The following is a 23,765-nucleotide window of genomic DNA, read 5'->3' on the forward strand; positions in this document are numbered from 1 at the left end:
AGAGGTCAATGATGCAACAAATGGTGAGATACGGACCGATTCCGAACTCCGACCAGTGGGAGGACGAATACAGATCTCCAGGCCTAGGAGATGGCTCTGTTTCTTTTAACCACGAGCAGCCAATGTTAGATGATACTATCTTCAATGTTTAGACAGACGGTTCCTTTCATGAAGATTATGATGAAAATCCTAACAGGAAGAGTTATAATTGGACATAGGCCTAGAACAGTCATTGATGAGTATTGAATGTAAATACATGTATTGGTTTGGTTTATTCTTGTATAACGTATTTTTCCATATAGTGTTTGATATATCAGTGTGTATTATTTAGTCATTAAGGGTGGATTGATAAAATAATGTATATGTCTAAGATAATGATTAAATAATTCTACCCTGAAACCTAACTACTAGGGATTATAGTTTATGTAGCATGTATAAGGAATAATTAAACTATTAAATGTAAGTCCAACTAGGCTCAGTAGAGACCTGTAAGGGAGAGAAATACATGTGCCTAAGAAAATACAGAGAACAATTAAACTGTGTTTGACCCAGCCTGGCTAGAACTCTGAGAACCTTATGATAGGACAGGGAGTACTTCTCAAGGTTTCCATAATCTCGCGGGAATGGAACTGTCAGCTGGGTAGTGATACACAGTGGTGAGAACTATGGAGAAGGATACAACTCACCTACTGTTTGTGTGTATGTATGTGCGTAGGATACCTACTGTTTGTATGGAAGTATGTGCGTAAGTAAGGAGCAAGGTATAAAATGGAAGTCTTTGTATAATGGACTTCAGAGTACTCTCGTGAACAAACATTTGACTATTGTAAGCTGGGACTCTTGTCTGTTTCATTCAACCAGAACCTTACAAACTCTGGGTTGCAGACTGAGTAGATTACTTGAAGTTTATGAACATTGATAACGAAATTATCATAACAACATCACACCTGTGGGACTGGTACAGGATGGCAACAAAAACTGCCCGAGTTTCACCAGGAACGCACAATCACTCCATCAGTGCTCAGACTGTCCGCAACAGGCTGAGAGAGGCTGGACTGAGGGCTTGTAGGCCTGTTGTAAGCATCACCGGAGTCCCTGGACCAGACAGGACTTACAAAAAGTGGTCTTCACTGACGAGTCACGGTTTTGTCTCACCAGGGATGATGGTTGGATTCGCGTTTATCATCGAAGGAATGAGCATTACACCAAGGCCTGCACTCTGGAGTGTGATCCATTTGGAGGGGGAGTGTCCGTCATGGTCTGGGGCGGTGTGTCACAGCATCATCGGACTGAGCTTGTTGTCATTGCAGGCAATCTCAACGCTGTGCGTCACAGCGAAGACATCCTCCTCCCTCATGTGGTACCCTTCCTGCAGGCTCATCCTGACATGACCCTCCAGCATGACAATGCCACCAGCAATACTGCTTGTTCAGTGCCTGATTTCCTGCAAGACAGGAATGTCAGTGTTCTGTCATGGCCAGCAAAAGAGCCCGGATCTCAATCTCATTGAGCATGTCTGGGACCTGTTGGATCGGAGGGTGAGGGCTAGGGCCATTCCCCCCAGAAATGTCCGGGAACTTGCAAGAACTGGCAAATCTGGTGCAGTCCATGAGGAGGAGATGCACTGCAGTACTTAATGCACGTGGTGACCACACCAGATACTGACTGTTACTTTTGATTTTGACCCCCCATTTGTTCAGGGACACATTATTCCATTTCTGTTAGTCACGTCTCTGTGGAACTTGTTCAGTTTATATCTCAGTTGTTGAATCTTGTTATGTTCAAACAAATATTTACATATGTTAAGTTTGCTGAAAATAAACACAGTTGACAGTGAGAGGACGTTTCTTTTTTTGTTGAGTTCAGGTTCAGAACTTTTGTGAAACAGCACAGTTGGAGAATATATGGCAAATAGAAATCCATTTCAGATGGTCTTCGGGGATAGATGGGAGGGGTTGGGGGTAGCTGAAGGATGGGACTGAAAACAAACAAAAGATAACTAATGTAAAATGTACTGTGTCCGTAAAATGCATATAGTATGTATAAGCTGGAAGTAGAAGCCCATGTGTTGTTCTCCATTAGTTTACTCCAATTAGGGGAAGGATGCTAGGGTTAGGAGAAAATAAATAAAGGAAGAAAAAAATATATATATATATATATATATATATATACACACTACCGGTCAAAAGTTTTAGAAGACCTACTCATTCAAGGGTTTTTCTTTATTTGTATTATTTCTACAATGTAGAATAATAGTGAAGACATACGAGCAATGGACATTCGACTGGTGAAAATTTGTTGTTTGGTCTGATGAGTACAAATTTGAGATTTTTGGCTCCAACCGCCGTGTCTTTGTGAGATGGTGTATTTCCCAACGTAAAAGCATGAAGTAGGAGGTGTTATGGTGTTTGCTGGTGACACTGTCTGTGATTTATTTGGAATTCAAGGCATACTTAACCAGCATGGCTACCACAGCATCCTGCAGCTGGTTGAGAGAATGCCAAGAGCGTGCAAAGCTGTCATCAAGGTAAAGGGTGGCTATTTGAAGAATCTCAAAAATAAAATATATTTTGATTTGTTTAACACTTTTTACGTTACTACATGATTCCATATGTGTTATTTTATAGTTTTGATGTCTTCACTATTATTCTACAATGTAGAAAATAGTACAAATAAAGAAAAACCCTGGAATGAGAAGGTTTTCTAAAACATTTGACCGGTAGTGTATATATTTTATATACATATAAGAAATACATGGGGGATTGAAAATTATGTGGGATAATTTGGAAATTATGCAGACAATTACATTGATGGAAGCCACAATCTGTCTGTATTGTTAACGCTGATCTAGCCCCCCCCCAAAAAAGAAAGGCTTAAGGTAGAGAGGTGTTTCTATATACTCCTAAAGCTTCGGCTGAAGGGAGACTCTACGAGGACACTGCAAAATGACTAATTATAAACTAAAACTGACCCCTTACCTTAACCTTAACCTTAACCAAACCCATAGAGACGGAATCCACAGTAGGGGGAAACGGCATGCGATAACATCTGCAAATCTGTGTACGTGACCAATACACTTTGATTTGGATTTGATTTGATGTTTGAACTGGGCCATGACAGTTTCTCAAAGAAGGTGCAATGGTAAGTTTGATCAGATTTCTGTAAAGGTGTAGGCAGAATATGTTTCAGTGACTTGCATGCCGCCTATAGCGAGAGCCAAACACTGGCCGCGCATTCTGCAAGATTGATTGTCTATTCAAACCATTTGAAAGTAAATGCTTCAGCCAACACCTCCTAATCAAAACACAAATTGTTGTTCAATATTTTGTTTATCAGTACATCATTGTGTTTATATGTCCTTCCTTGGAATAGGCTCTGAGATTAAATAGGCTATGATGTTGCCCTCTTACCACACAGCAATATGGTAGCCTACCCATCATGTCAAATATTTTATTTATTAGGCTACATGCTGCTATGCTATCTTCTTAACAACATCTAATGCATCTGTTTTATCATTAGGCAGACGTTTGAAGTTTTGTATGAATAATTCTCGTGCATCAAACACCATCTCCCCCATAAGAACAATATCTGCTTGCAATACAATCGATCAACCACTAGAAGTTGTGCGTACGAATGGTCTGGGCTGTACACTTTCCCACAAGTTCAAAATTAATAAATACTAACCTTTGTGGGAAATCTGGTGCACACAAGGTTGATAGTTTTTTTGTGCACACACACCTGATAAATGAGACTCCCTAGAAGGCCTTGGTGACCCATTCATTCACATCTCTTCTCTTTCACAACAACATGGATAGAACGGAAGCCCAAAATAGCCCTGGGGATGAGGACGAGGTGAGGACTGGGGGATGGGGACCTGTGACGCAGACACTTACTTACCAATCTCAAAGCTCCCGTCAATGACGCCTGTTAGGTAACTGGGGATGTCAAAGCGCCTCTCCAGCTGGGTTATTGTGCTCTTCATGTAGCTGCCAGACAAGGCCTTGGCAAAGTATGCAAACGACAGAGCCACAAGGAACATCTGAAGAGCATGAGGGGAAAAAGAAAGGAGAAAGGAAGGAGGCAGAAAGTGAGACATAGAAGAAAGGGGATGGGGAGAAAGAGATATTGATTGTTAATAATTAATACATATCGGGTTGTACTTGTATCCAGATTTTCATCGTCAGAGAGAGGGAGAGTTACCCCTGTGTTGCTCTAATGTACACCACAGCTCTACTTTTCATAGGCTCATTAGCCTATTTTAGCTCCTGCTATCACATTTCCTGTTTAATATTCAACTAGGCCTACATCATAGAAGCACGGAGGATAGAAGAGGGAAAGGAAAAGGGGGGATGGAGGATGAGAGGGAAGGCAGAGTGTATCTGTAACTACAGGGTATTGAGGAAGACCCGGACAAAGAGAGGATTAAGAGTCTACATCAGACTTAAGATGGCTCCTTATGTGAGAGACCGATGACTCAACCCTAGCAACTGATGAAGAAAGGATTGGTTTTGACTAGGAGAGGGAACTTATTCATTATGGATTGGCCTTCAATCTTAGAAAAAAAGGTGCTATCTAGAACCTAAAAGGGATCTTCGGATGTCCCCATAGGATATATTTTAAAAGAACCCTTGTTGGCTCCAGGTAGAACCCTTTTGGTTCCAAGTAGAACCCAAAATGATTCTACCTGGAACCCAAAAGGCTTTTACCTGGAACCAAAAAGTGTTATCATATAGGGACAGCTGAAGAACCCAGTGTGTGTCCCAGTCTGTTTCTGATGTCCTTATGGAACTGTCGTGCCAAACATGTTTGGAAATTAGTGACAAGGTGTTGGCAAGATAGCACAAACAGATCGGGGACTAGGCTAGGAAAGATGAGCTCCAGCATCCATTGCATCAGTCTTCCCGCTCTGGGCCACTCACGACTAGCAACACCTCCCATCTCTCACAATGAGTAATGTTTGTCTTCTCACAGCGGCACGTCCACATTCCCATGGGCTTTTCCACATCAAAGACTAGCCCGGGAAACTACACTGAACAAAAATATAAACGCAACATGTAAAGTGTTGATCCATTGTTTTATGAGCTGAAATAAAAGATCCCTGAAATTTTCCATATGCACAAAAAGCTTATTTCTCTCAAATTTTGTACACAAATTTGTTCATATCCTTGTCAGTGAGCATTTCTCATTCGCCAAGATAATGTATCCACCTGACAGGTATGGCATATCAAGAAGCTGATTAAACATCAGGATCATTACACAGGTGCACCTTGCGCTGGGGACAATAAAAGGCCACTCTAAAATGTGCAGTTTTGTCACACAACACAATGCCAGAGATATCTCAAGTTTTGAGGGAGCGTGCAATCGGCATGCTGACTACAGGAATGTCCACCAAAACAGAGCTCTGTTGCCAGAGAATTTAATGTTAATTTCTCTATCCTAAGCTGCCTCCAAAGTCGTTTTAGAGCATTTGGCAGTACATCCAACTGGCATCACAACCACAGACTATTTGTATGGCGTTATGTGGGGGAGAGGTTTTGGTGGCGGTGTAGGTATGGTATGGGCAGGAATCGGTTACGGACAACGGAAAAAAATTGCATTTAATCGGTGGCAATTTGAGTGCACAAAAATACAGGTACGAGATCCTGAGGCCCATTATTAGGCCTGTATTCGGTATTCACATTTGTGTGAAATCCATAGATTAGGATCTAATGAATTGATTTAAATTGACTGATTTCCTCATATGAACTGTAACTCAGTAAAATCTTTTAAATTGTTGCACGTTTATATTTTTGTTCAGTATATTTTTTGAAAGGCACCAGAACACTCTTCTAGTACACATTGAAATGAGCATGTCTTTGGCATTGTAATAACTGAAAACCCAAACATTATACAGACGTTCCTGTGGCACTGTGAAAGAAAGAAAGAAAGAAAGAAAGAAAGAAAGAAAGAAAGAAAGAAAGAAAGAAAGAAAGGCGGGGTCCGAATACTCGTACTCAAAATAGAAGGCATTTTGAGTACACATGTGATATGTATACTTTTTTTATAGAATTGCAAGAAAATGAGCTTTAAACGGCAAAATGTCTGCATCCCATGAAATAAATTGTAGAATTGCAGGAAATAAGTTTTAAACCTGCAAACAAGAGGGGTGTGAACGGTTTGTGTCATGATCAGTGCTTCTGCCAATTGAAATAGGAGCGTCACGCACATGCGTGATGCTCCCCAATGCTGGAAGGGGGTCTGAGTGAAAAACTTTGGGAACCACTGCATTAAATGACGTATTCTTAGTATGGGTGTGTCTAGTATGTTGATATTTGTTGCTTACTGTATACAGTTTTACTAAACAGTACGTTCTAAATAGTATGATTAGTACACAGTATGTAGTTTTAGTAAGTGGTAAGAAAGACAGATTTTGAACACGACCAGAGAGTGAGAGTGAGAGAGAGAGAGAGAGAGAGAGAGAGAGAGAGAGAGAGAGAGAGAGAGAGAGAGAGAGAGAGAGAGAGAGAGAGAGAGAGAGAGAGAGAGATAAAGCAAGAAAGAGAGAGATAAAGCAAGAAAGAGAGAGATAAAGCAAGAAAGAGAGAGAGAGAGAGAGACAGAGAGTGAGAGTTGAAGAGGAGACCATTTGTGGATTAAATGGCTGGTTAAACAAGTGTTTTAATGGAGTCCCTCAGCAGTGATGTCCTCTGCATGCAGGCTACAGCACACACCATCAATCCATCCAGCCAGTCAAAACTATAAAACAAACAAAGCATAGCAATCCGTTATGGTACTATTATTGTTCATTTGAGGCATTAAGAAATTAACTCATGAATGATAACACCCCAGAGAGTTTACGTTAGTTTGTATGATCTACACTGGCAGCCAGACAAAAATCACTAGAAAGCACAAGCCCAATTACAGAGATAAACATCAATTCAGGCTTGCAACCACAACTGGAAGACAAGTGATAATTCAGGATCTAATTCATGGTCGGATGGGACATTATCTCTCCCAAGTGCATTGTAATTCAAATTGGTCAGAGGGTTCCTAATGAACCTTCAAGGCTGTTCGCTTGCAATAGCGTATGCTTCATTAACAACCTCCCCCTCTTTCTAACCATACTACATTCTATTTAAAACATACTGTTTAGTACAAACGTATGCAGTAAACAACATATCAACATACTTCTCATCCATACTGAGAAGGCGCCATCAAATGCGAAATCACGCTTGTTCCTCGCCATTCGTACATTATTGTGGAGCACATCCCCTATTCTGATTATCAGCTGTTGTCGAACACATGTGGGTGTGAAAAGACGATTATCTTCCTCAATAGTGTGCAACACATTCTACTCTATGAAATAAGTATTCCCTCCTGGCATTTAAAGTATACTCGATTTGCTAAATGTCACAAACGCAAAAAAAAAATATATTTTGCATACTCAAACGGCCTACTATTTAGGAAGCAAGTACGGGTATCTGGACATGGCCAATATCTCCCTCTATCTGGGTCTCCCTGTGTCTCTCTCTCTCTCCCCCCTCTATCTCCCACCCTCCTCTCTCTCTTCATTTTCAGACAGTCAAATCCAGAGCAGCATAGACTGTTGGGCAGGAGAGGTAGGAGAGGAAAGGCAGGAATAAGGGTAGACAGGAGAAAGGAGAGATATCTTCCCTTATTCCTTCCTTTCCTCTCTCCTGCCTGGGCCCAACAGCCAATTAGTTCTCTAATTCCCTCAGGGTAGACAAAAGACACGTGAAGAATACAACCTTTTTGTTGTTCTAAGCTAATCACGGCTTCAATTCTGTAATCTCTCTCACTCTCTCGGGGGTTTGAAAATGGGTCAGAAAACCTTGGTCATGGTTCTCCCTGTGCCTTGTAGTCCTGATTGAGGGAACCAATATCAATCAATCAAAATGTATAGAGCCCTTTTTACATCAGCCAATGTAACAAAGTGCTAATACAGAAACCCAGCCTAATACCCCAAACAGCAAGCAATGCAGATGTAGAAGCATGGTGGCTAGGAAAAACTCCCTAGAAAGGCAGGAACCTAGGATGAACCCTAGAGAGGAACCAGGCTCTGAGGGTTGGCCAGTCCTCTTCAGGCTGTGCTGGGTGGAGATTATAACAGTAGATGGCCAAGATGTTCAAAAGTTCATAGATTACTTGAGATCCACTTCATGTAACCAATTCTTTCCTTCAAATAATGTAGTGTGGGTGAGCGGTTTGCTGATGTCAACATTGTGAACAGCGTGCCCCATGGTGGCGGTAGGGTTATGGTATGGGCAGGCATAAGCTACAGACAACGAACACAATTAATTTTTAGCGATTGCAATTTCAATGCATAGAGATACCGTGCCAAGATCCTGAGGCCCATTGTCGTGCCATTCATCTGCCAACATCACCTTATGTTTCAGCATGATAATTAATACACAGACCCATGTCGCAAGGATCTGTACACAATTCCTGAAAGATGAAAATGTCCTAGTGCTTTGATGGCCTGAATACTCACCAGACATGTCACCCATTGAGCATGTTTGGGATGCTCTGGATCGATGTGTACGACAGCGTGTTCCAGTTCCTGCCAATATCCAGCAACTTCGCATAGCCAATGAAGAGGAGTAGGACAACATTCCACAGGCCACAATCAACAGCCTGATCAACTCATATGTGAAGGAGATGTGTCGCACTTCATGAGGCAAATGGTAGTCACACCAGATGCTGATTGTTTTTCTGATCCCCGTCCCTACCTTTGTTTCAAAGGTTTATGACCAAACGATGCATATCTGTTTTCCCAGCCATAGATTTCAGATGTCTGACTTCCTTATATGAACTGTAACTCAGTAAAATCTTTGAAATGGTTGCATGCTGCGTTTATATTTTTGTTCAGTATACATGTTCATAGAGGAGAATAATTATTTGTAACATATTTTGTTTTTTTTGTTTTTTTACAAAATAGAGGCATACAAAGACCAAATAAATGTGATACAGTGTGGAAATAATAACATGACTGAAGGAAATGCATGCACTACTCATGACATTTTTTTTTAACTTTGTTATTCAATAACATAAAATAGTCAAAAATATGATATTTTGGCCATATTGCCTTACTCTGAGCTAGATCACAGTTAGATCACATTACACATGCATGGAAGTAGCAACCTGACCAGCAGTCAAACCTTGCACGTGACCAGAGCCCTCTGGAGCCTAATTTCCCAGAATTTACCACTACGGCTTCAGGATTTGGTAACTGCTGGTAACTCTATCGGAGGCTATTAGGATACAGAGAGCAGCAAGAGTATTCTCAGGTGCCTAAGGGTTTAGAGAAGAGCTAACAAATCCTAGCTAACAGCTAACAAATCCATTCGGCTCTTCTATAATGACATGGCATTTCTAATGTTTAGTTATTCAGAGACAGACACAGCAGCCTGGTAGATAGAACACTTTGCATAAGCTTGTCTAGTGGGACTACATAATTACACTGTCTCCTAGAATAAATATCCTGTATCAACAGAGCAAAGTAGAATCGCATGTAAGGCCTAGAATATCTCTTACACTAATAGAAAACCAATAACTCAGTGATCTGCATTTAATTGAAAGGAAAACACCGTCTGAGCCCAGCTCTGAATTTATGTCATCACATCTATGGTCCACATGTGTGTCAACATGTTTAAGTCAAATCTCACTGGCAGCAACTAGCATAGTCACAGTTAATCAGCTTTAGTTAGTCATACAGTTTCAATGCAAGGCCATACAATAGATCCTTTCTTTACACCCCAACAAAGGGTCTATAGAGTGTTCGCAGTCACAATTAACCCATGATCAACCCAAAATGGCTTTTTTTGCATGGTCATATTATGCCTATCTAGGAAACACATGAATTAGCCATATCTATGACTAAAAAGATAATACTTTTACAATCTGAGCTCTATTGTATCTCTTTTTTTAGATCTTTGATTTCTAAAATGTCTTCTAGCCATAGAAATGGCTACATGTGAATATTCAAACATTAGTTGATCTTAGCCATATTAGCCCCATTGCCTCATCTCAGTGTGAATATGAATGAGAAAAAGGTAGCACTTTACCTTAAAGAACAGAAATGACCAGGAAGCCCATTTAATAAGAAATAACATGGCAAAATGGTAATAAACTAATCATCTATTAATTACTCAGGCTATTTGTTTCTTTGGGATTCATTTGAATCAAGCACCACTAGTGTCACCTTAGAGAGCTTTTTATGTCTCTTTTTTGGTTTGGTCAGGGTGTGATTTGGGTGGGCATTCTATGTTCCTTTTTCTATGTTTTGTATTTCTTTGTTTTGGCCGGGTATGGTTCTCAATCAGGGACAGCTGACTATCGTTGTCTCTGATTGGGAACCATACTTAGCTTTTTCCCACCTATGTTTTGTGGGTAGTTGTTTTCTGTTTAGTGTTCTTCACCTGACAGGACTGTTTTGGGTTTCGTCTATTCACCTTGTTATTTTTGTTTCAGTGTTCAGTTCAATAAAAGTCATGAACACTTACCACGCTGCACTTTGGTCTGATTCCTCCTCATCCGACAACGACACCCGTTACAACTAGGTACCATTTGGTTACACCATTTGTGTACCAGAAAGTACCCATTTGAGTTACAACATACTTTCCTGTTAAATAGTCTACCAATAACAGTGGAAACAGTCTGACGATATGCTAACGAGTAGAATATCGTGATATGTATTTATCATGGCATTACAGTTCAAACAAGCACCATAGAACCCTGAGCCACACCGGCGGGCTAACTAACAATCCTGAGAAACTGACCTTTTTCAACTTTGAACATACTTCAACAAACAGTCTTATTTTAAGAGGCTGAGACACCATTGTCTCATGTAGCTTTAATCCTGAAGAATAACAAGCTGCTGCTCTCTGAGCTCTGAGGTGGACGCAAATCCTTTGTGTCAGGGGGAAGGATGTTTTTAGGCAATTAAAGGCCTACTCCTTGATTAAAAAAAGCAGCTATAAAGCTGAAGGATGGGGCTTCACAATAGGTTGAAAACTCAGTGTAGTGACTAAAATATTAATTAAACACCTATTTTACAGTGCCAGTTGACGAGACTATATCTGACTAAATAGAGCCAGAAAAACTAGAAGTAAACTAAAATTATTTTTCATTTCAGCTTACTAAAACGAGACAAAATTATCTTTGTGACTAACATCTGACTACTAAGTGTGGACTGGACAAGAGTTTTTGAAGAGATTGAGAGCTTTTCAATAATAACCATGAATAATATTAGCAACACAGATGTGCAGTTCTGTTAAGCAGTGGGAAGGATGTGTCACACCCGGCAAACACAGCCGGTGAGCTGCAGGGGAGAAAGCGATGCGTGTGGGCAGAAAAGCAGACAGGCGCCGCTCCGGCTCCATTTATACATAATACGCAGGTGACTCTCTTGCTTCACTTGAGCTAACCAATCACCACCAGCCTTCTATTTAGCTACCCTTTGCCTTAAGAAACACACACTGCTTTACGAAGAAAAAAAAAATATCAGCACTGAGTTTAATAGTAAAACAAAAGTCTAGCTATGTTTTTCTCTCCCTTGAGTGGGCTATAGAAAAGTAGTCTTTCACACTGCATTTCATATACAGGTTCTGTAGACAACGTAGCCAAGTCTACCTCTATTCCTGAGAGAAAACGGATTAATTCTAGACCCTTCAAAGGACATGACCCATAATACCGCTGCTACGTTTGTTGGGCCACTACACTATATCTGACTGGGTAAATAACTTTATTTTGAGTTAATGTGGACCCAGTGGCTCAGACTTGAACACTTGGACCAAGACACGAGCACTGGGACTTGGACTTCAGCCATAGGGACTTGTGACTCAGACTCGATCCGTAGCTTATGCCTACCCATACCGCTACCATGGGGCACGTTGACATCAGAAAACCGCTCGCCCACACAACGCCATATACGTGGTCTGTGGTTGTGAGGCCGGTTGGACATACTGCTAAATTCTCTAAAATGACATTGGAGGCGGCTAATGGTAGAGAAATGAACATTCAATTCTCTAGCAGTCACCATGACAATTATCTGGCAGTCACCATGACAATTGCACGCTCAAAACTTGAGACATCTGTCGCATTCTGTTGTGTGACAAAACTGCACATTTTAGAGTGGCCTTTTATTGTCCCCAGCACTAATATGAGTCTAATATGTTAGTATTTGTTGCCTACTGCATACAGTCTTACTAAACAGTATGTTCTAAATTGTATGTGGTATGATAAGTACACAGTTTTAGTAAGTAATAGGCAAAACAGATTTCGCACACGGCTATGGACTGTCAGCCTTAGCATCCATTGTGTCTATGAATTTGAGGGTGGCTACAAAATTTCCCTTGGCCCATTCAGTTTATAATTTCTTTGTATTTTTTATTTAACTAGGGAAGTCAGTTAAGAACAAATTCTTATTTACAATGACGGCCTACCCCGGCCAAACCCAGGCGACGCTGGGCCAATTGTGTGCCGTTCTATGGGACTCCCAATCACGGCCGGATGTGATTCAACCTGGATTCGAACCGGGGCACATGTTTAGTATTAGTGAATTTAATATATCTCTTTGCCCGAGTGGCACAGTGGATATATCAAAGGAATTTAAAAGGGAGAAAGAGGATGTATGCTGAGAGTTGTGAAGCAAGTTCAGGGAGTGAATAAATTTAATAAATAAATGAACAAAACAAGAAACACAAACAGCGCCCCGACATGAAACAGGAACAATGACAATTGGGGAAGAAACGAAAAGGAATGACATATAAAGGGCAGGTAATCAAGGAGGTGATGGAGTCCAGGTGAGTGTCATTATGCTCATAACGCTGGTGACAGGAGTGCTCAATAACGAGCAGCCTGGTGACCTAGAGTCTGGAGAGGGAGTACACAGGCCGGAGAGGGAGTACACGGTCCACTCCGGGATCAGGAGTGAACCGGTCACCTCTGCTAAGGCGTGGGAACCTGTCGATCCGGCTGAGGCGCGGAAACATGATGACCTAGAGTGCCGGAGAAAGAGCATAAGAAATCCTGCTAAGCCCTCAGACAAACCATCAAACAGGCAAAGCGTCAATATAGGACTAAGATTAAATCCTACTACATGTGTCAGGACTTGCAAACTATTACAGACTACTAAGGGAAACCCAGCTGTGAGCTGCCAAATGACGCGAGCCAACCAGACGGGCTAAATGCCTTTTATGCTCGCTTCGAGGCAAGCAACACTTAAGCATGCATGAGAGCACCAGCTCATCCGGATGACTGCGAAATCACGCTCTCCATAGCAGACGTGAGCAAGAACTTTAAACAAGTCAACATTCACAAGGCCACAGGGGCAGACGGATTACCAAGACGTGCACTCAGAGCATGCGCGGACCAACTGGCAAATGTCTTCACTGACACTCTCCCTGACTGAGTCTGTAATTCTTACATGTTTCAAGCAGACCACCATAGGCCTTGCGCCCAATAAAGCGAAGGTAACCTGCAAAAATGACTACCACCCCATAGCACTCACTTCGGTAGCCATGAAGTGCATTGAAAGGCTGGTCATTGCTCACATCAACACCGTTATCCGGGAAACCCTAGACCCACTCCATTTCACATACTGCCCCAACAGATCCACAGATGACGCAATCTCAATCTCACTCCACACTGCCCTTTCTCACCTGGACAAAAGGAACACCTATTTGAGAATGCTGTTCATTGACTACACATCAGCGTTCAGCGCAATATTGCCCTCAAAACTCATCACTAAGCTAAGGACCCTGGGACTAAACACTTCCCTCTGCAACTGGATCCTGGACATCCTGACGGGCCACCCCCAGGTGGTAAGGGTAGGCAACAACATATCTACCACGCTGCTCCTTAACACGGGGGCTCCTCGGGGATGCGTGATTAGTCCCCTCCTGTACTCCAGGTTCACCACGACTGTGTGGCCAAGCACAACTCCAACACCATCATTAAGTTTTCTGATGACACAACGGTGTTAAGCTGATCACCGACAACGATAAAACGGTCTATCGGGAGGAGGTCAGAAACCTGGCAGTGTGGTGCCAGCACAACAACCTCTCCCTCAACGTGAGCAAAACAAAGGAGATTATCATGGAATACAGGAAAAGGAGGGCTGAAAAATTCCCCCATTCACATCAACGGGGCTGTAGCTGAGCAAGTCGAGAGTTTCAAGTTTCTTGGTGTTCACATCACCAACAAACTATCATGGTCCAAACACAACAAGAATGTTGTGAAGAGGGCACGACAATGCCTTTTCCCCCTCAGGTGACTGAAAAGATTTGTCATGGGTCCTCAGATCCTCAAAAAGTTCTACAGCTGCACCATTGAGAGCATCCTGACCGGTTGCATCCCCACCTGGTATGGCAACTGCATCTGACCGTAAGGCGCTACGGTCAGTGCGTACAGCCCAGTACATTCCTGGGGCCAAGCTTCCTGCAATCCAGGACCTCTAAACCAGGTGGTATCAGAGGAAGGCCCTAGTCAACGATTCCAGCCACTAGTCATAGACTGTTCTCTCTGCACCGCACGGTAAGCGGTACCGGAGCTCCAAGTCTAGGTCCAAGAGGCTTCTAAACAGCTATAACCCCCAAGCCATAAGACTCCTGAACATCTAATCAAATGGCTACCAAGACTATTTGCATTGCCCCCCCCCTTCTACACTGCTGCTACTTTCTGTTATTATCTATGCATAGTCACTTTTATAACTCTACCTACATGTACATATGACCTCAATTACCTTGACACCGGTGCCCCTGCACTTTGCCTCTGTACTAGTACCCCTGTATACAGCCCCACTATTGTTATTTACTGCTGCTCTTATTTCTTACTTTTTTCTGTTGGTATTTTCTTAAGTAAGCATTTCACTGTAAGGTCTACACATTTTTTGATATAAACTCATTATTGATATTTCATTGTGTTACTTTTTTAGTTGTTATTTTTTACTTTAGTTTATTTGGTAAATATTTTCTTGACTCTATTTTCTTAAAACTGCATGGCTGGTTAAGGGCTTTTAAGTAAGCATTTCACGGTAAGGTCCTGCTGTATTCGGTGCATGTGAAGGTAAAATTTGATTTGATCATGGACCAGCAAGCTGCCTGCTTTCACAGCATTTTGGGGAATAATCAGAGGTGGAAAATATCCGTGGGAATTCACAGGAATTAACAGAAATATATGCTAATTAATATTAATACCATTTAAATATTTTTTGCATTGGATATATTTACCATATCATATGGAGACAGAAAAATAAACATTTTACCTTATCATAAGTAGACACAATTGCAAATGATTAAAATCCTTCCAATAGAAATAAAAAACAATTTAGTTACACATTGAACTTTAATTTAAGGAGTTGACTCTTCACATTTGATGATTTCACTGAACAACAAAAGGGAATATTGAATGATGTCCAATAATCCATCGCACCTCCCAAAAACATTTTCAACATAACTATGCAAAATGACAGTCTAGAAACTAAAGCTTTGGTTGTATTCCTCTCAGGCTTCCATTTCTTCTCCTTGAACATCAGTCTCTGAGGCCTCATCTTCACTGTCACTTTCCAACCTTATTGAGGATGGCTCGTTGTCAGGCTCAAAAAGCCTCAAATTTTCCCGGATGGCGACCAATTTCTCAACCCTTGTTCAGCCTATTGCGTGCTTTGGTGTGTGTGTTCACAAACAAGGACCAGTTGCGCTCTGAGGAGGCTGATGTTGGTGGGATTTGTAGGATGATGGAGGCAACAGGGGAAAGCGCCTCAAATCCACAAAGTCCCTTCCACCAGGTGGTTGATGAGATATGTTGGCACGACTGCCATATTGCATCTCCATCCCAAAGCCCTTGCTTGGAAGTGTACTTCGCCAGACTGCCAAGAACCTTGCCATCATCCAGGCAAAGGTGACAAGACACGGTAGTGATGACACCATAGGCCTTGTTGATCTCTGCACCAGACAGGATGCTCTTGCCAGCATACCTGGGGTCCAACATGTACACTGTGGCGTGTATGGGCTTCAGGCAGAAGTCTTCACACTTTTTGATGTATTTCAGAACTGCAGTTTCCTCTGCTTGGACCAACAGTGAAGTGGGCACGGCAGTACGGATTTATTCTCTTACATCTGCAAGCAGAGTCTGAACATCAGACAGGATTGTCTCGCTCAATCCGTGCAATGGCTAATGCTATAGGTTTCAGGACGTCAGGACGTCAGGCTGATCCTCTCGATGGGGCTGTCCATATCAGCAGACTGTGATATGGCTATTTCTTGGAGAGACTATCCCCTCCAGGAGACTGTCAAACATGATGACAACACCACCCCAACGAGTGTTGCTGGGCAGCTTCAGGTGCTCTTATTCTTCTCACTTTGCTTGGTGAGGTAGATTGCTGCTATAACATGATGACCCTTCACATATATAACCATTTCCCTGGCTCTCTTGTAGAGTGTATCCATTGTTTCCAGTGCCATGATGTCTTTGAGGAGCAGATTCAATGCACGAGCAGCACAGCCAATGGGTGTGATGTGAGGGTGGGACTCCTCCACTTTAGATCAAGCTGCCTTCATGTTCGCAGCATTGTAGGTCACCAGTGCAAATACCTTCTGTGTTCCAAGGTCATTGATGACTGCCTTCAGCTCATCTGCTATGTAGAGATTGATGTGTCTGTTGTCCCTTGTGTCTGTGCTCTTGTAGATGATGTAGGGGTGGAGATTATGTAGTTAATTATTACTTGCCCTCAAACATTCGACCACCCATCAGAGATGATTGCAATAAAGTCTGCTTTCTCTATGATTTGCTTGACCTTCACTTGAACTCTGTTGAACTCTGCATCCAGCAAATTAATTGATAAAGTATGTCTGGTTGGAGGGGTGTATGCTGGGCGAAGAACATTCAGAAATATCTTCCAGTACACATCGCCTGTGAGCATCAGAGGTGAACCAGTTGCATATACAGCTCGAGCAAGACATTCATCAGCATTTCTCTGACTATGTTCCTCCATTGAGTCAAAACACCTTCTGATTCCAGGAGGACCATGAGCTGTTGCTATCAATAAGGTGTCTGAATCATCGTTTTCATCTCGAATAGAAGTAGAGGGACTTTTGTCAGAGGTTGCTTGTTGTGAGCGCTGAGGGAACTTTATGCACTTGGCCAGATGATTCTGCATCTTGGTTTCATTCTTCACATATGATTGGCACAGTATTTGCAAATGTACACAGCTTTCCCTTCTACATTAGCTGCATTGAAATGTCTCCACACATCAGACAGTGCCCGTGGCATTTTCCTGTAAAGATTAGAAAACAAATTGTACAAAAATACAAATAAAATACAATTCCATGTACAGATAAAGTTAGATTAAACAACTCCTTAGTAAGATAACTTTTTTTTAAATTAAACATGTATGGAAACATGTGAAACAGTTAGCAGGCTCAAGTAAGGTAAAACCCACATGGTAGCAAAAACTAACTAGCAGAAATTGTTAACGAGTTAGAAATTATTTAAACACACTTTGCAGTAGGCTACTATTTACTAGTTAACAAAAAAATAACTGTGGTATAAAATATATTCCCCCCACCCAATATTGTAATCAAAACTTACCAGAAAGCGTGTAGTCCTTAGCTTAGAAAGTATAGTAGTGTGGGCTCCATAGCATCTCATTAGTGTGCAAGATCTTGAGAATCAGCTGTACATGTGATGGAAGAGTGCACTGCACATGTGATGGTAGAACGCACTGTGCATGCAGAGGGTTGCAATTCCATTGAATTGGGGATAGTTTAACCAAAATATGCCACAAGACCTAGAATTGCCTTATGTGTATCCCACAAAAAAGGGTTCACTGTTATAAGCTAACTTTTTTGATGAATTTAAAGCAAAATTCCCCAAAATCTCGGGCTTAACTCCTATGGAAATTTACCGGAAAGTTTCCGACCCTTTGCAACCCTATCCCAGACCATACTATAAAAATCCTTGCATGCTGGTCCTCTAAAGCCTATCATTCCTACATCCGCTCTGACATCAACATCAGGAGAGCACACAACATGCTCTTCTCTCAGAACCTGCATTAACTCAAGCACTGTTTTCTAGTTCCTGCCTCCTTTCACGGACACTGTCTACCTCCTGCACCGATTCCTACCCAACCAGCCAAAAGAGGGTTGGCTTGCTAGCTGTGCCTGAATCCTCACGGTTTTCTTCCTTCCAGAGTTATTTTCCCTTGCCACAGTCACTTCTGCCTGCTCTCCTGGGGTCTAAGATAGGGTCACTCCGTGGGCAGCTCGTCCATATGCTGTACTACCTCAACTATATTGCCAAACATTCAGCACGTGCAGTCCAGAACAGCTCACTCCCTGTCCAGGGTTTGACTAATTTGGAGTTCAAATTTTGGGGATTGCCATCACCACAGCAGGCTAACTACCATGGCCTGTTGTCTACAAACCAAACTCTACAGAGTTTGCATGATTAAAAATGTAAAGGTAATTTCCGATTGCGCCGACATGAATGCAGTCTCCGCCAATGCGGGAAAATTGCCTTTAAATTTAAATTGTGCTGTAACACTGAACCTCCGTAATACGGATTGAATACCTTAAGCGAGTCAGAGATAGTCTCAGAGAGTCAGAGGCAAAGAGAATCAGAGAGCGGCAGAGGGAGGCCTAGAGGTTCTGATCGTACCTTGAGGCTGGTGCAGGAGGAGCGCTGCGCCCTCGTCGAGGAGCTGCCTCCGTTCTCTGTCGTCCCTCTCTCCTTGGCCGCCGGCTCCATCCTGCACAGATGGCTCACGTTTTCCTTGGGCAAAGTTACCCTTATGGAATTTCTTGGCATTGATGCATGCAACCCTGCAAATAGATGATTCAAGCATGTGACCCAGATCTCTTCCTATCCAGAAAATAAGTGTGTTTGCAGCAGCATTGCTCCAGTCCGAAGGCTAGGAAGGCCAACGGATTCAATTAGAATTTAAGAGTTTTTAGGAATGCAGTCCACAGGAAATAAATAACAGTATTTTATTAGAAAAACAAATGGTTTTAGTAGCATATCATAGATTAAGACTATAGACTGAAATTTGACACACGTTGGGCAACAACAAAAAAAGAAAATCAAAGGGGAGATGACACTCAAATACTGCCTAAATCCTAGAATCTTGCTCCTACTTCCAGGAATGTATTGATGAATCATTCATTCAACCAAAGAGCCTTAGACATGAAAGAACCAAGTGATCTAGATGCAACCTGTCCAGAGCACCCACCCAACTCTCTCTCACACTCACACACGTTCTCTTTCTCTCATCTCTCTCCCCCTGTCTCTCTCTTGCACTCTTCCCTCCTTCTCCCCCTTCCCTGTTTCTCAGGCAGCCTACAACCTTATGAATTGTAGCTGTAGCTGCAAGCAGCCACGCTCGGGTTCAAGTTTTGGCCCTGCAGTGTAATCATCAGGACAAATTGGACAATACACTCTTGGATGAGCTACACTAATATACAGTGGGGAGAACAAGTATTTGATACACTGCCGATTTTGCGGGCTTTCCTACTTACAAAGCATGTAGAGGTCTGTAATTTTTTATCATAGGTACACTTCAACTGTGAGAGATGGAATCTAAAACAAAAATCCAGAAAATCACATTGTATGATTTTTAAGTAATGAATTTGCATTTTATTGCATGACCTAAGTATTCACCTACCAACCAGTAGGAATTCCGGCTCTCACAGACCTGTTAGTTTTTCTTTAAGAAGCCCTCCTGTTCTCCACTCATTACTTGTATTAACTGCACCTGTTTGAACTCATTACCTGTATAAAAGACACCTGTCCACACACAGTCTCCAACCTCTCCACAATGGCCAAGACCAGAGAGCTGTGTAAGGACATCAGGGATAAAATTGTAGACCTGCACAAGGCTGGGATGTGCTACAGGACGCTGGGATGGGCTACAGGACAATAGGCAAGCAGCTTGGTGAGAAGGCAACAACTGTTGGCGCAATTATTAGAAAATGGAAGAAGTTCAAGATGACGGTCAATCACCCTCGGTCTGGGGCTCCATGCAAGATCTCACCTCGTGGGGCATCAATGATCATGAGGAAGGTGAGGGATCAGCCCAGAACTACACGGCAGGACCTGGTCAATGACCTGAAGAGAGCTGGGACCACAGTCTCAAAGAAAACCATTAGTAACACACTACGCCGTCACGGATTAAAATCCTGCAGCACAAGAGCTCACAGCATGTAAAAATCGTCTGTCCTCAGTTGCTACACTCACTACCGAGTTCCAAACTTCCCCTGGAAGCAATGTCAACACAATAACTGTTCGTCGGGAGCTTCATAAAATGGGTTTCCATGGTCGAGCAGCCCCACACAAGATCAACCATGTGCAATGCCAAGCATCGGCTGGAGTGATGTTAAGCTCGCCGCCATTGGACTCTGGAGCAGTGGAAACGTGTTCTCTGGAGTGATGAATAATACTTAACCATCTGGCAGTCCAACGGATGAATCTCGTTTTGGCGGATGCCAGGAGAACACTACCTGCCCAAATGCATAGTGCCAACTGTAAAGCTTGGTAGAAGAGGAACAATGGTCTGGGGCTGTTTTTATGGTTTGGGCTAGGCCCCTTAGAATCATTCTAGATGATTCTGTGCTTCCAACTTTGTGGCAACATTTTGGAAAAGGCCCTTTCCTGTTTCAGCATGACATTGCCCCCGTGCACAAAGTGAGGTCCATTCAGAAATGGTTTGTTGAGATCAGTGTTGAACAACTTGACTGGCATGCACAAAGCCTGACCTCAACCCCATCGAACACATTTGGGATGAATTGGGTCACCGACTGGGAGCCAGGCCTAGTCGCCCAACATCAGTGCCTAACCTCACTAATGATCTTATGGCTGAATGGAAGCAAGTCTCTGCAGCACTGTTCTAGTGGAAAGCCTTGCCAGAAGAGTGGAGGCTGTTATAGCAGCAAAGGGGGGACCAACTCCATTATCTTTTTTATATATTCGACAAGTTGCTGTCCACATACTTTTGGTCATGTAGTGTACATCTGTACTTCTTACCACGTTTTCCAAATATCAGAACTCAAAATCAAACAAGATCATCCAATATGCTTTTGATGGATTTTGGACCATTTTAATGATGTTGACTATTTGAAATGTCTTCTACTCGAGAACCGCTTGACCAATCAGCACCAATGTTTTGGTGACTCTCTCAATCAACATGGCCATTATAAGCCAACAGCACCACCATGAGGCCAAACAGAACCAAACTCTACAGGTTTGCTAGATTCACGTCGCTGAGCATGTGTGCCAAAAAATGTGTGCCAAATTCCATGACTTTGTCAAACAGATCAAGAGATATTAACATATGGTGGATCAGATTGTTCTTGCATATGTTGAGTCTTGACAGTCTTGACAGTGTTGGGTACATTTTGTTTTGTTTCAATATGAATAACCATGTCTGATTTATATCCATATATGTGTCAGGTCCAAGGGCACTTGAATGTTTATTGGTCAGTACCTGCCATGTTGTTTGAGATGCTAGCCTGGAAAAACATGCGTTGTGAGACCTTGGTCCATAGATGCCATGTGTCAAGGCATCAGCTACTCTTCCTGGGGTCCGGCAAAATGAAGGCACTTATACAATGTTAAAAACATTACAATACAGAATTCATAACACTCTAAGTGTGTGCCCTCAGGCCCATACTCCACTACCAGATATCTACAACACAAAATCCATGTATAGGTGAGAATAGTGCGTATGTTATCATGTGTGTGTAAGCACCTGTCTGTCCCTGTTTGTGTTACTTCACAGTCCCCGCTGTTCCATAAGGTGTATTTTTATATCTGATTCTACTGCTTGCATCAGTTACCTGATGTGGAATAGAGTTCCATGTAGTCATGGCTATATGTAGTACTGTGCGCCTCCCATAGTCAGTTCTGGACTTCGGAATTGTGGAGAGAACTCGGGTGGAAAGTCTTGTGGGGTATGCATGGGTGTCCGAGCTGTGTGCTAGTATTTTAAAGACAGCTCGGTAACTTCAGCTTGTTAACAGCTCTTACTGCTCTTAACATGTAATGAGGAAGTCAATCTCTCTTCCACTGAGCCATGAGAGATTGACATGCATGTCATTAATTTTAGTTCTCTGTGTACTTTTAAGGGCCAGCCGTGCTGCCCTGTTCTGAGCCAACTGCAATTTTCCCAAGTCACTCTTTGTGGCACCTGACCAGACGACTGAATAGTAGTCCAGGTGCGGCAAAACTAGGGCCTGTAGGACCTGCCTTGTTGATAGTATTCTTAAGAAGGCAGAGTAGCACTTAATTACGGACAGACTTCTCCCCATCTTAGCTACTTTTGCATCAATATGTTTTGACCATGACAGTTTACAATCCAGGGTTACTCCAAGAATTTTAGTGACCTCAACTTGCTCAATTTCCACATTATTCATTACGAGATGTAGTTGAGGTTTAGGGTTTAGTCAAGGATTTGTCCCAAATACAATGCTTTTAGTTTTGTAAATATTTAGGACTAACTTATTCCTTGTTACCCATTCCAAAACTAAGTGCGGCTCTTTGTTAAATGTTGCAGTAATTTCAGTCGCAATAGTAGCTGGCGTGTATAGTGTTGAGTCATCCGCATACACACTGGCATTACTCAAAGCCAGTGGCATGTCGTTAGTAAAGATTGAAAAAAGCAAGGGGCCTAAACAGCTACCCTGGGGAATTCCTGCTTCTACCTGGATTATGTTTGAGAGGCTTCCATTAAAGAACACCTACTGTGTTCTGGTGGACAGGTTATCCACATTATAGCAGGGGGTGTAAAGCCATAAAGCCAGGGGTTGGGGGGGGGGACTCAGGGAGTGTTTAAACGTCTTACCCAGTGGTTCCCAAACTCGGTCTACGTTTTGGTTTTTGCCCTAACACTACACAGCTGATTCAAATGATCAGAGCTTGATTAGTTGAATATTTGAATCAGCTGTGTAGTCCTAGGGCAAAAACCAAAACGTACAGCCCTTGGGGTCCTGAGGACTGAGTTTGGGAAATCCTGTCATACATCGGCTACGGAGAGCGTGATTATACAGTCATCTGGAACAGCTGGTGTGGTCATGCATTCTTCCGTGTTGCTTGCCTCAAAGCGAGCATAGAAGGCATTTAGCTCGTCTGGTAGGCTAGCGTCACTGGGCAGCTCGTGGCTGGGTTTCCCTTTCTATTCTGTGATAGTTTGCAAGCTTTGCCACTTCGAGCATCAGAGCCAGTGTAGTAATATTCGATCTTAGTCCTGCATTGATTCTTTGCCCGCTTGATGGTACGTCAGAGCCCGTAAAGAGATTTCTTATAAGTGTCTTGGTTAGAGTTCTGCTCCTTGAAATCAGCAGCTCTAGCCTTTTGCCCACTGCGGATGTTTCCTGTAATCCATGGCTTCCGGTTGGGATATGTACGTACGGTCACTGTGGGGAAGATGTCACCGATGCACTTATTAATAAAGCCGGTGACTGATGTGGTTTACTCAATGCCATCGGATGAATCTCAGAACATATTGCAGTCCGTGCTAGTGAAACAGTCCTGTAGCCTAGCATCCGCTTCATCGGACCACTTCCGTATTGAGCGAGTCACTAGTACTTCCTGTTTGAGTTTTTGCTCGTAAGCAGGAATCAGGAGGATAAAGTTATGGTCAAAATTGCCAAATGGAGGGCGAGGGAGAACTTTGTACACATCTCTATGTGTGGAGTAAAGGTGATCTAGAGTTTGTTTTCCTCTAGTTCTGGGGTGGGCAACTCCAGTCCTCAAGGGCCTGATTGGTGTCAGAC

At 42.6% G+C, this 23,765-nt stretch overlaps 1 protein-coding gene across 2 annotated transcripts in view; it reads right to left on the reverse strand.

Moving 5' to 3' along the window:
- LOC139392656 (solute carrier organic anion transporter family member 1C1-like) overlaps positions 1-23,765 on the reverse strand; it is a 58,681-nt gene that overhangs the window by 30,679 nt on the left and 4,237 nt on the right. For both annotated transcript variants that reach the window (XM_071140796.1, XM_071140797.1), the window contains exons 2-3: positions 18,658-18,821; positions 3,898-4,039 (exon numbers count right to left, since the gene is read on the reverse strand). In XM_071140796.1, the coding sequence (XP_070996897.1) occupies positions 3,898-4,039; positions 18,658-18,807 (292 nt within the window). In that variant the 5' untranslated portion in view covers positions 18,808-18,821. The remainder of the gene's footprint in view (positions 1-3,897; positions 4,040-18,657; positions 18,822-23,765) is intronic.

This window comes from Oncorhynchus clarkii, chromosome 33, assembly GCF_045791955.1.
Source record: "Oncorhynchus clarkii lewisi isolate Uvic-CL-2024 chromosome 33, UVic_Ocla_1.0, whole genome shotgun sequence".
NCBI lineage: Eukaryota > Metazoa > Chordata > Actinopteri > Salmoniformes > Salmonidae > Oncorhynchus > Oncorhynchus clarkii.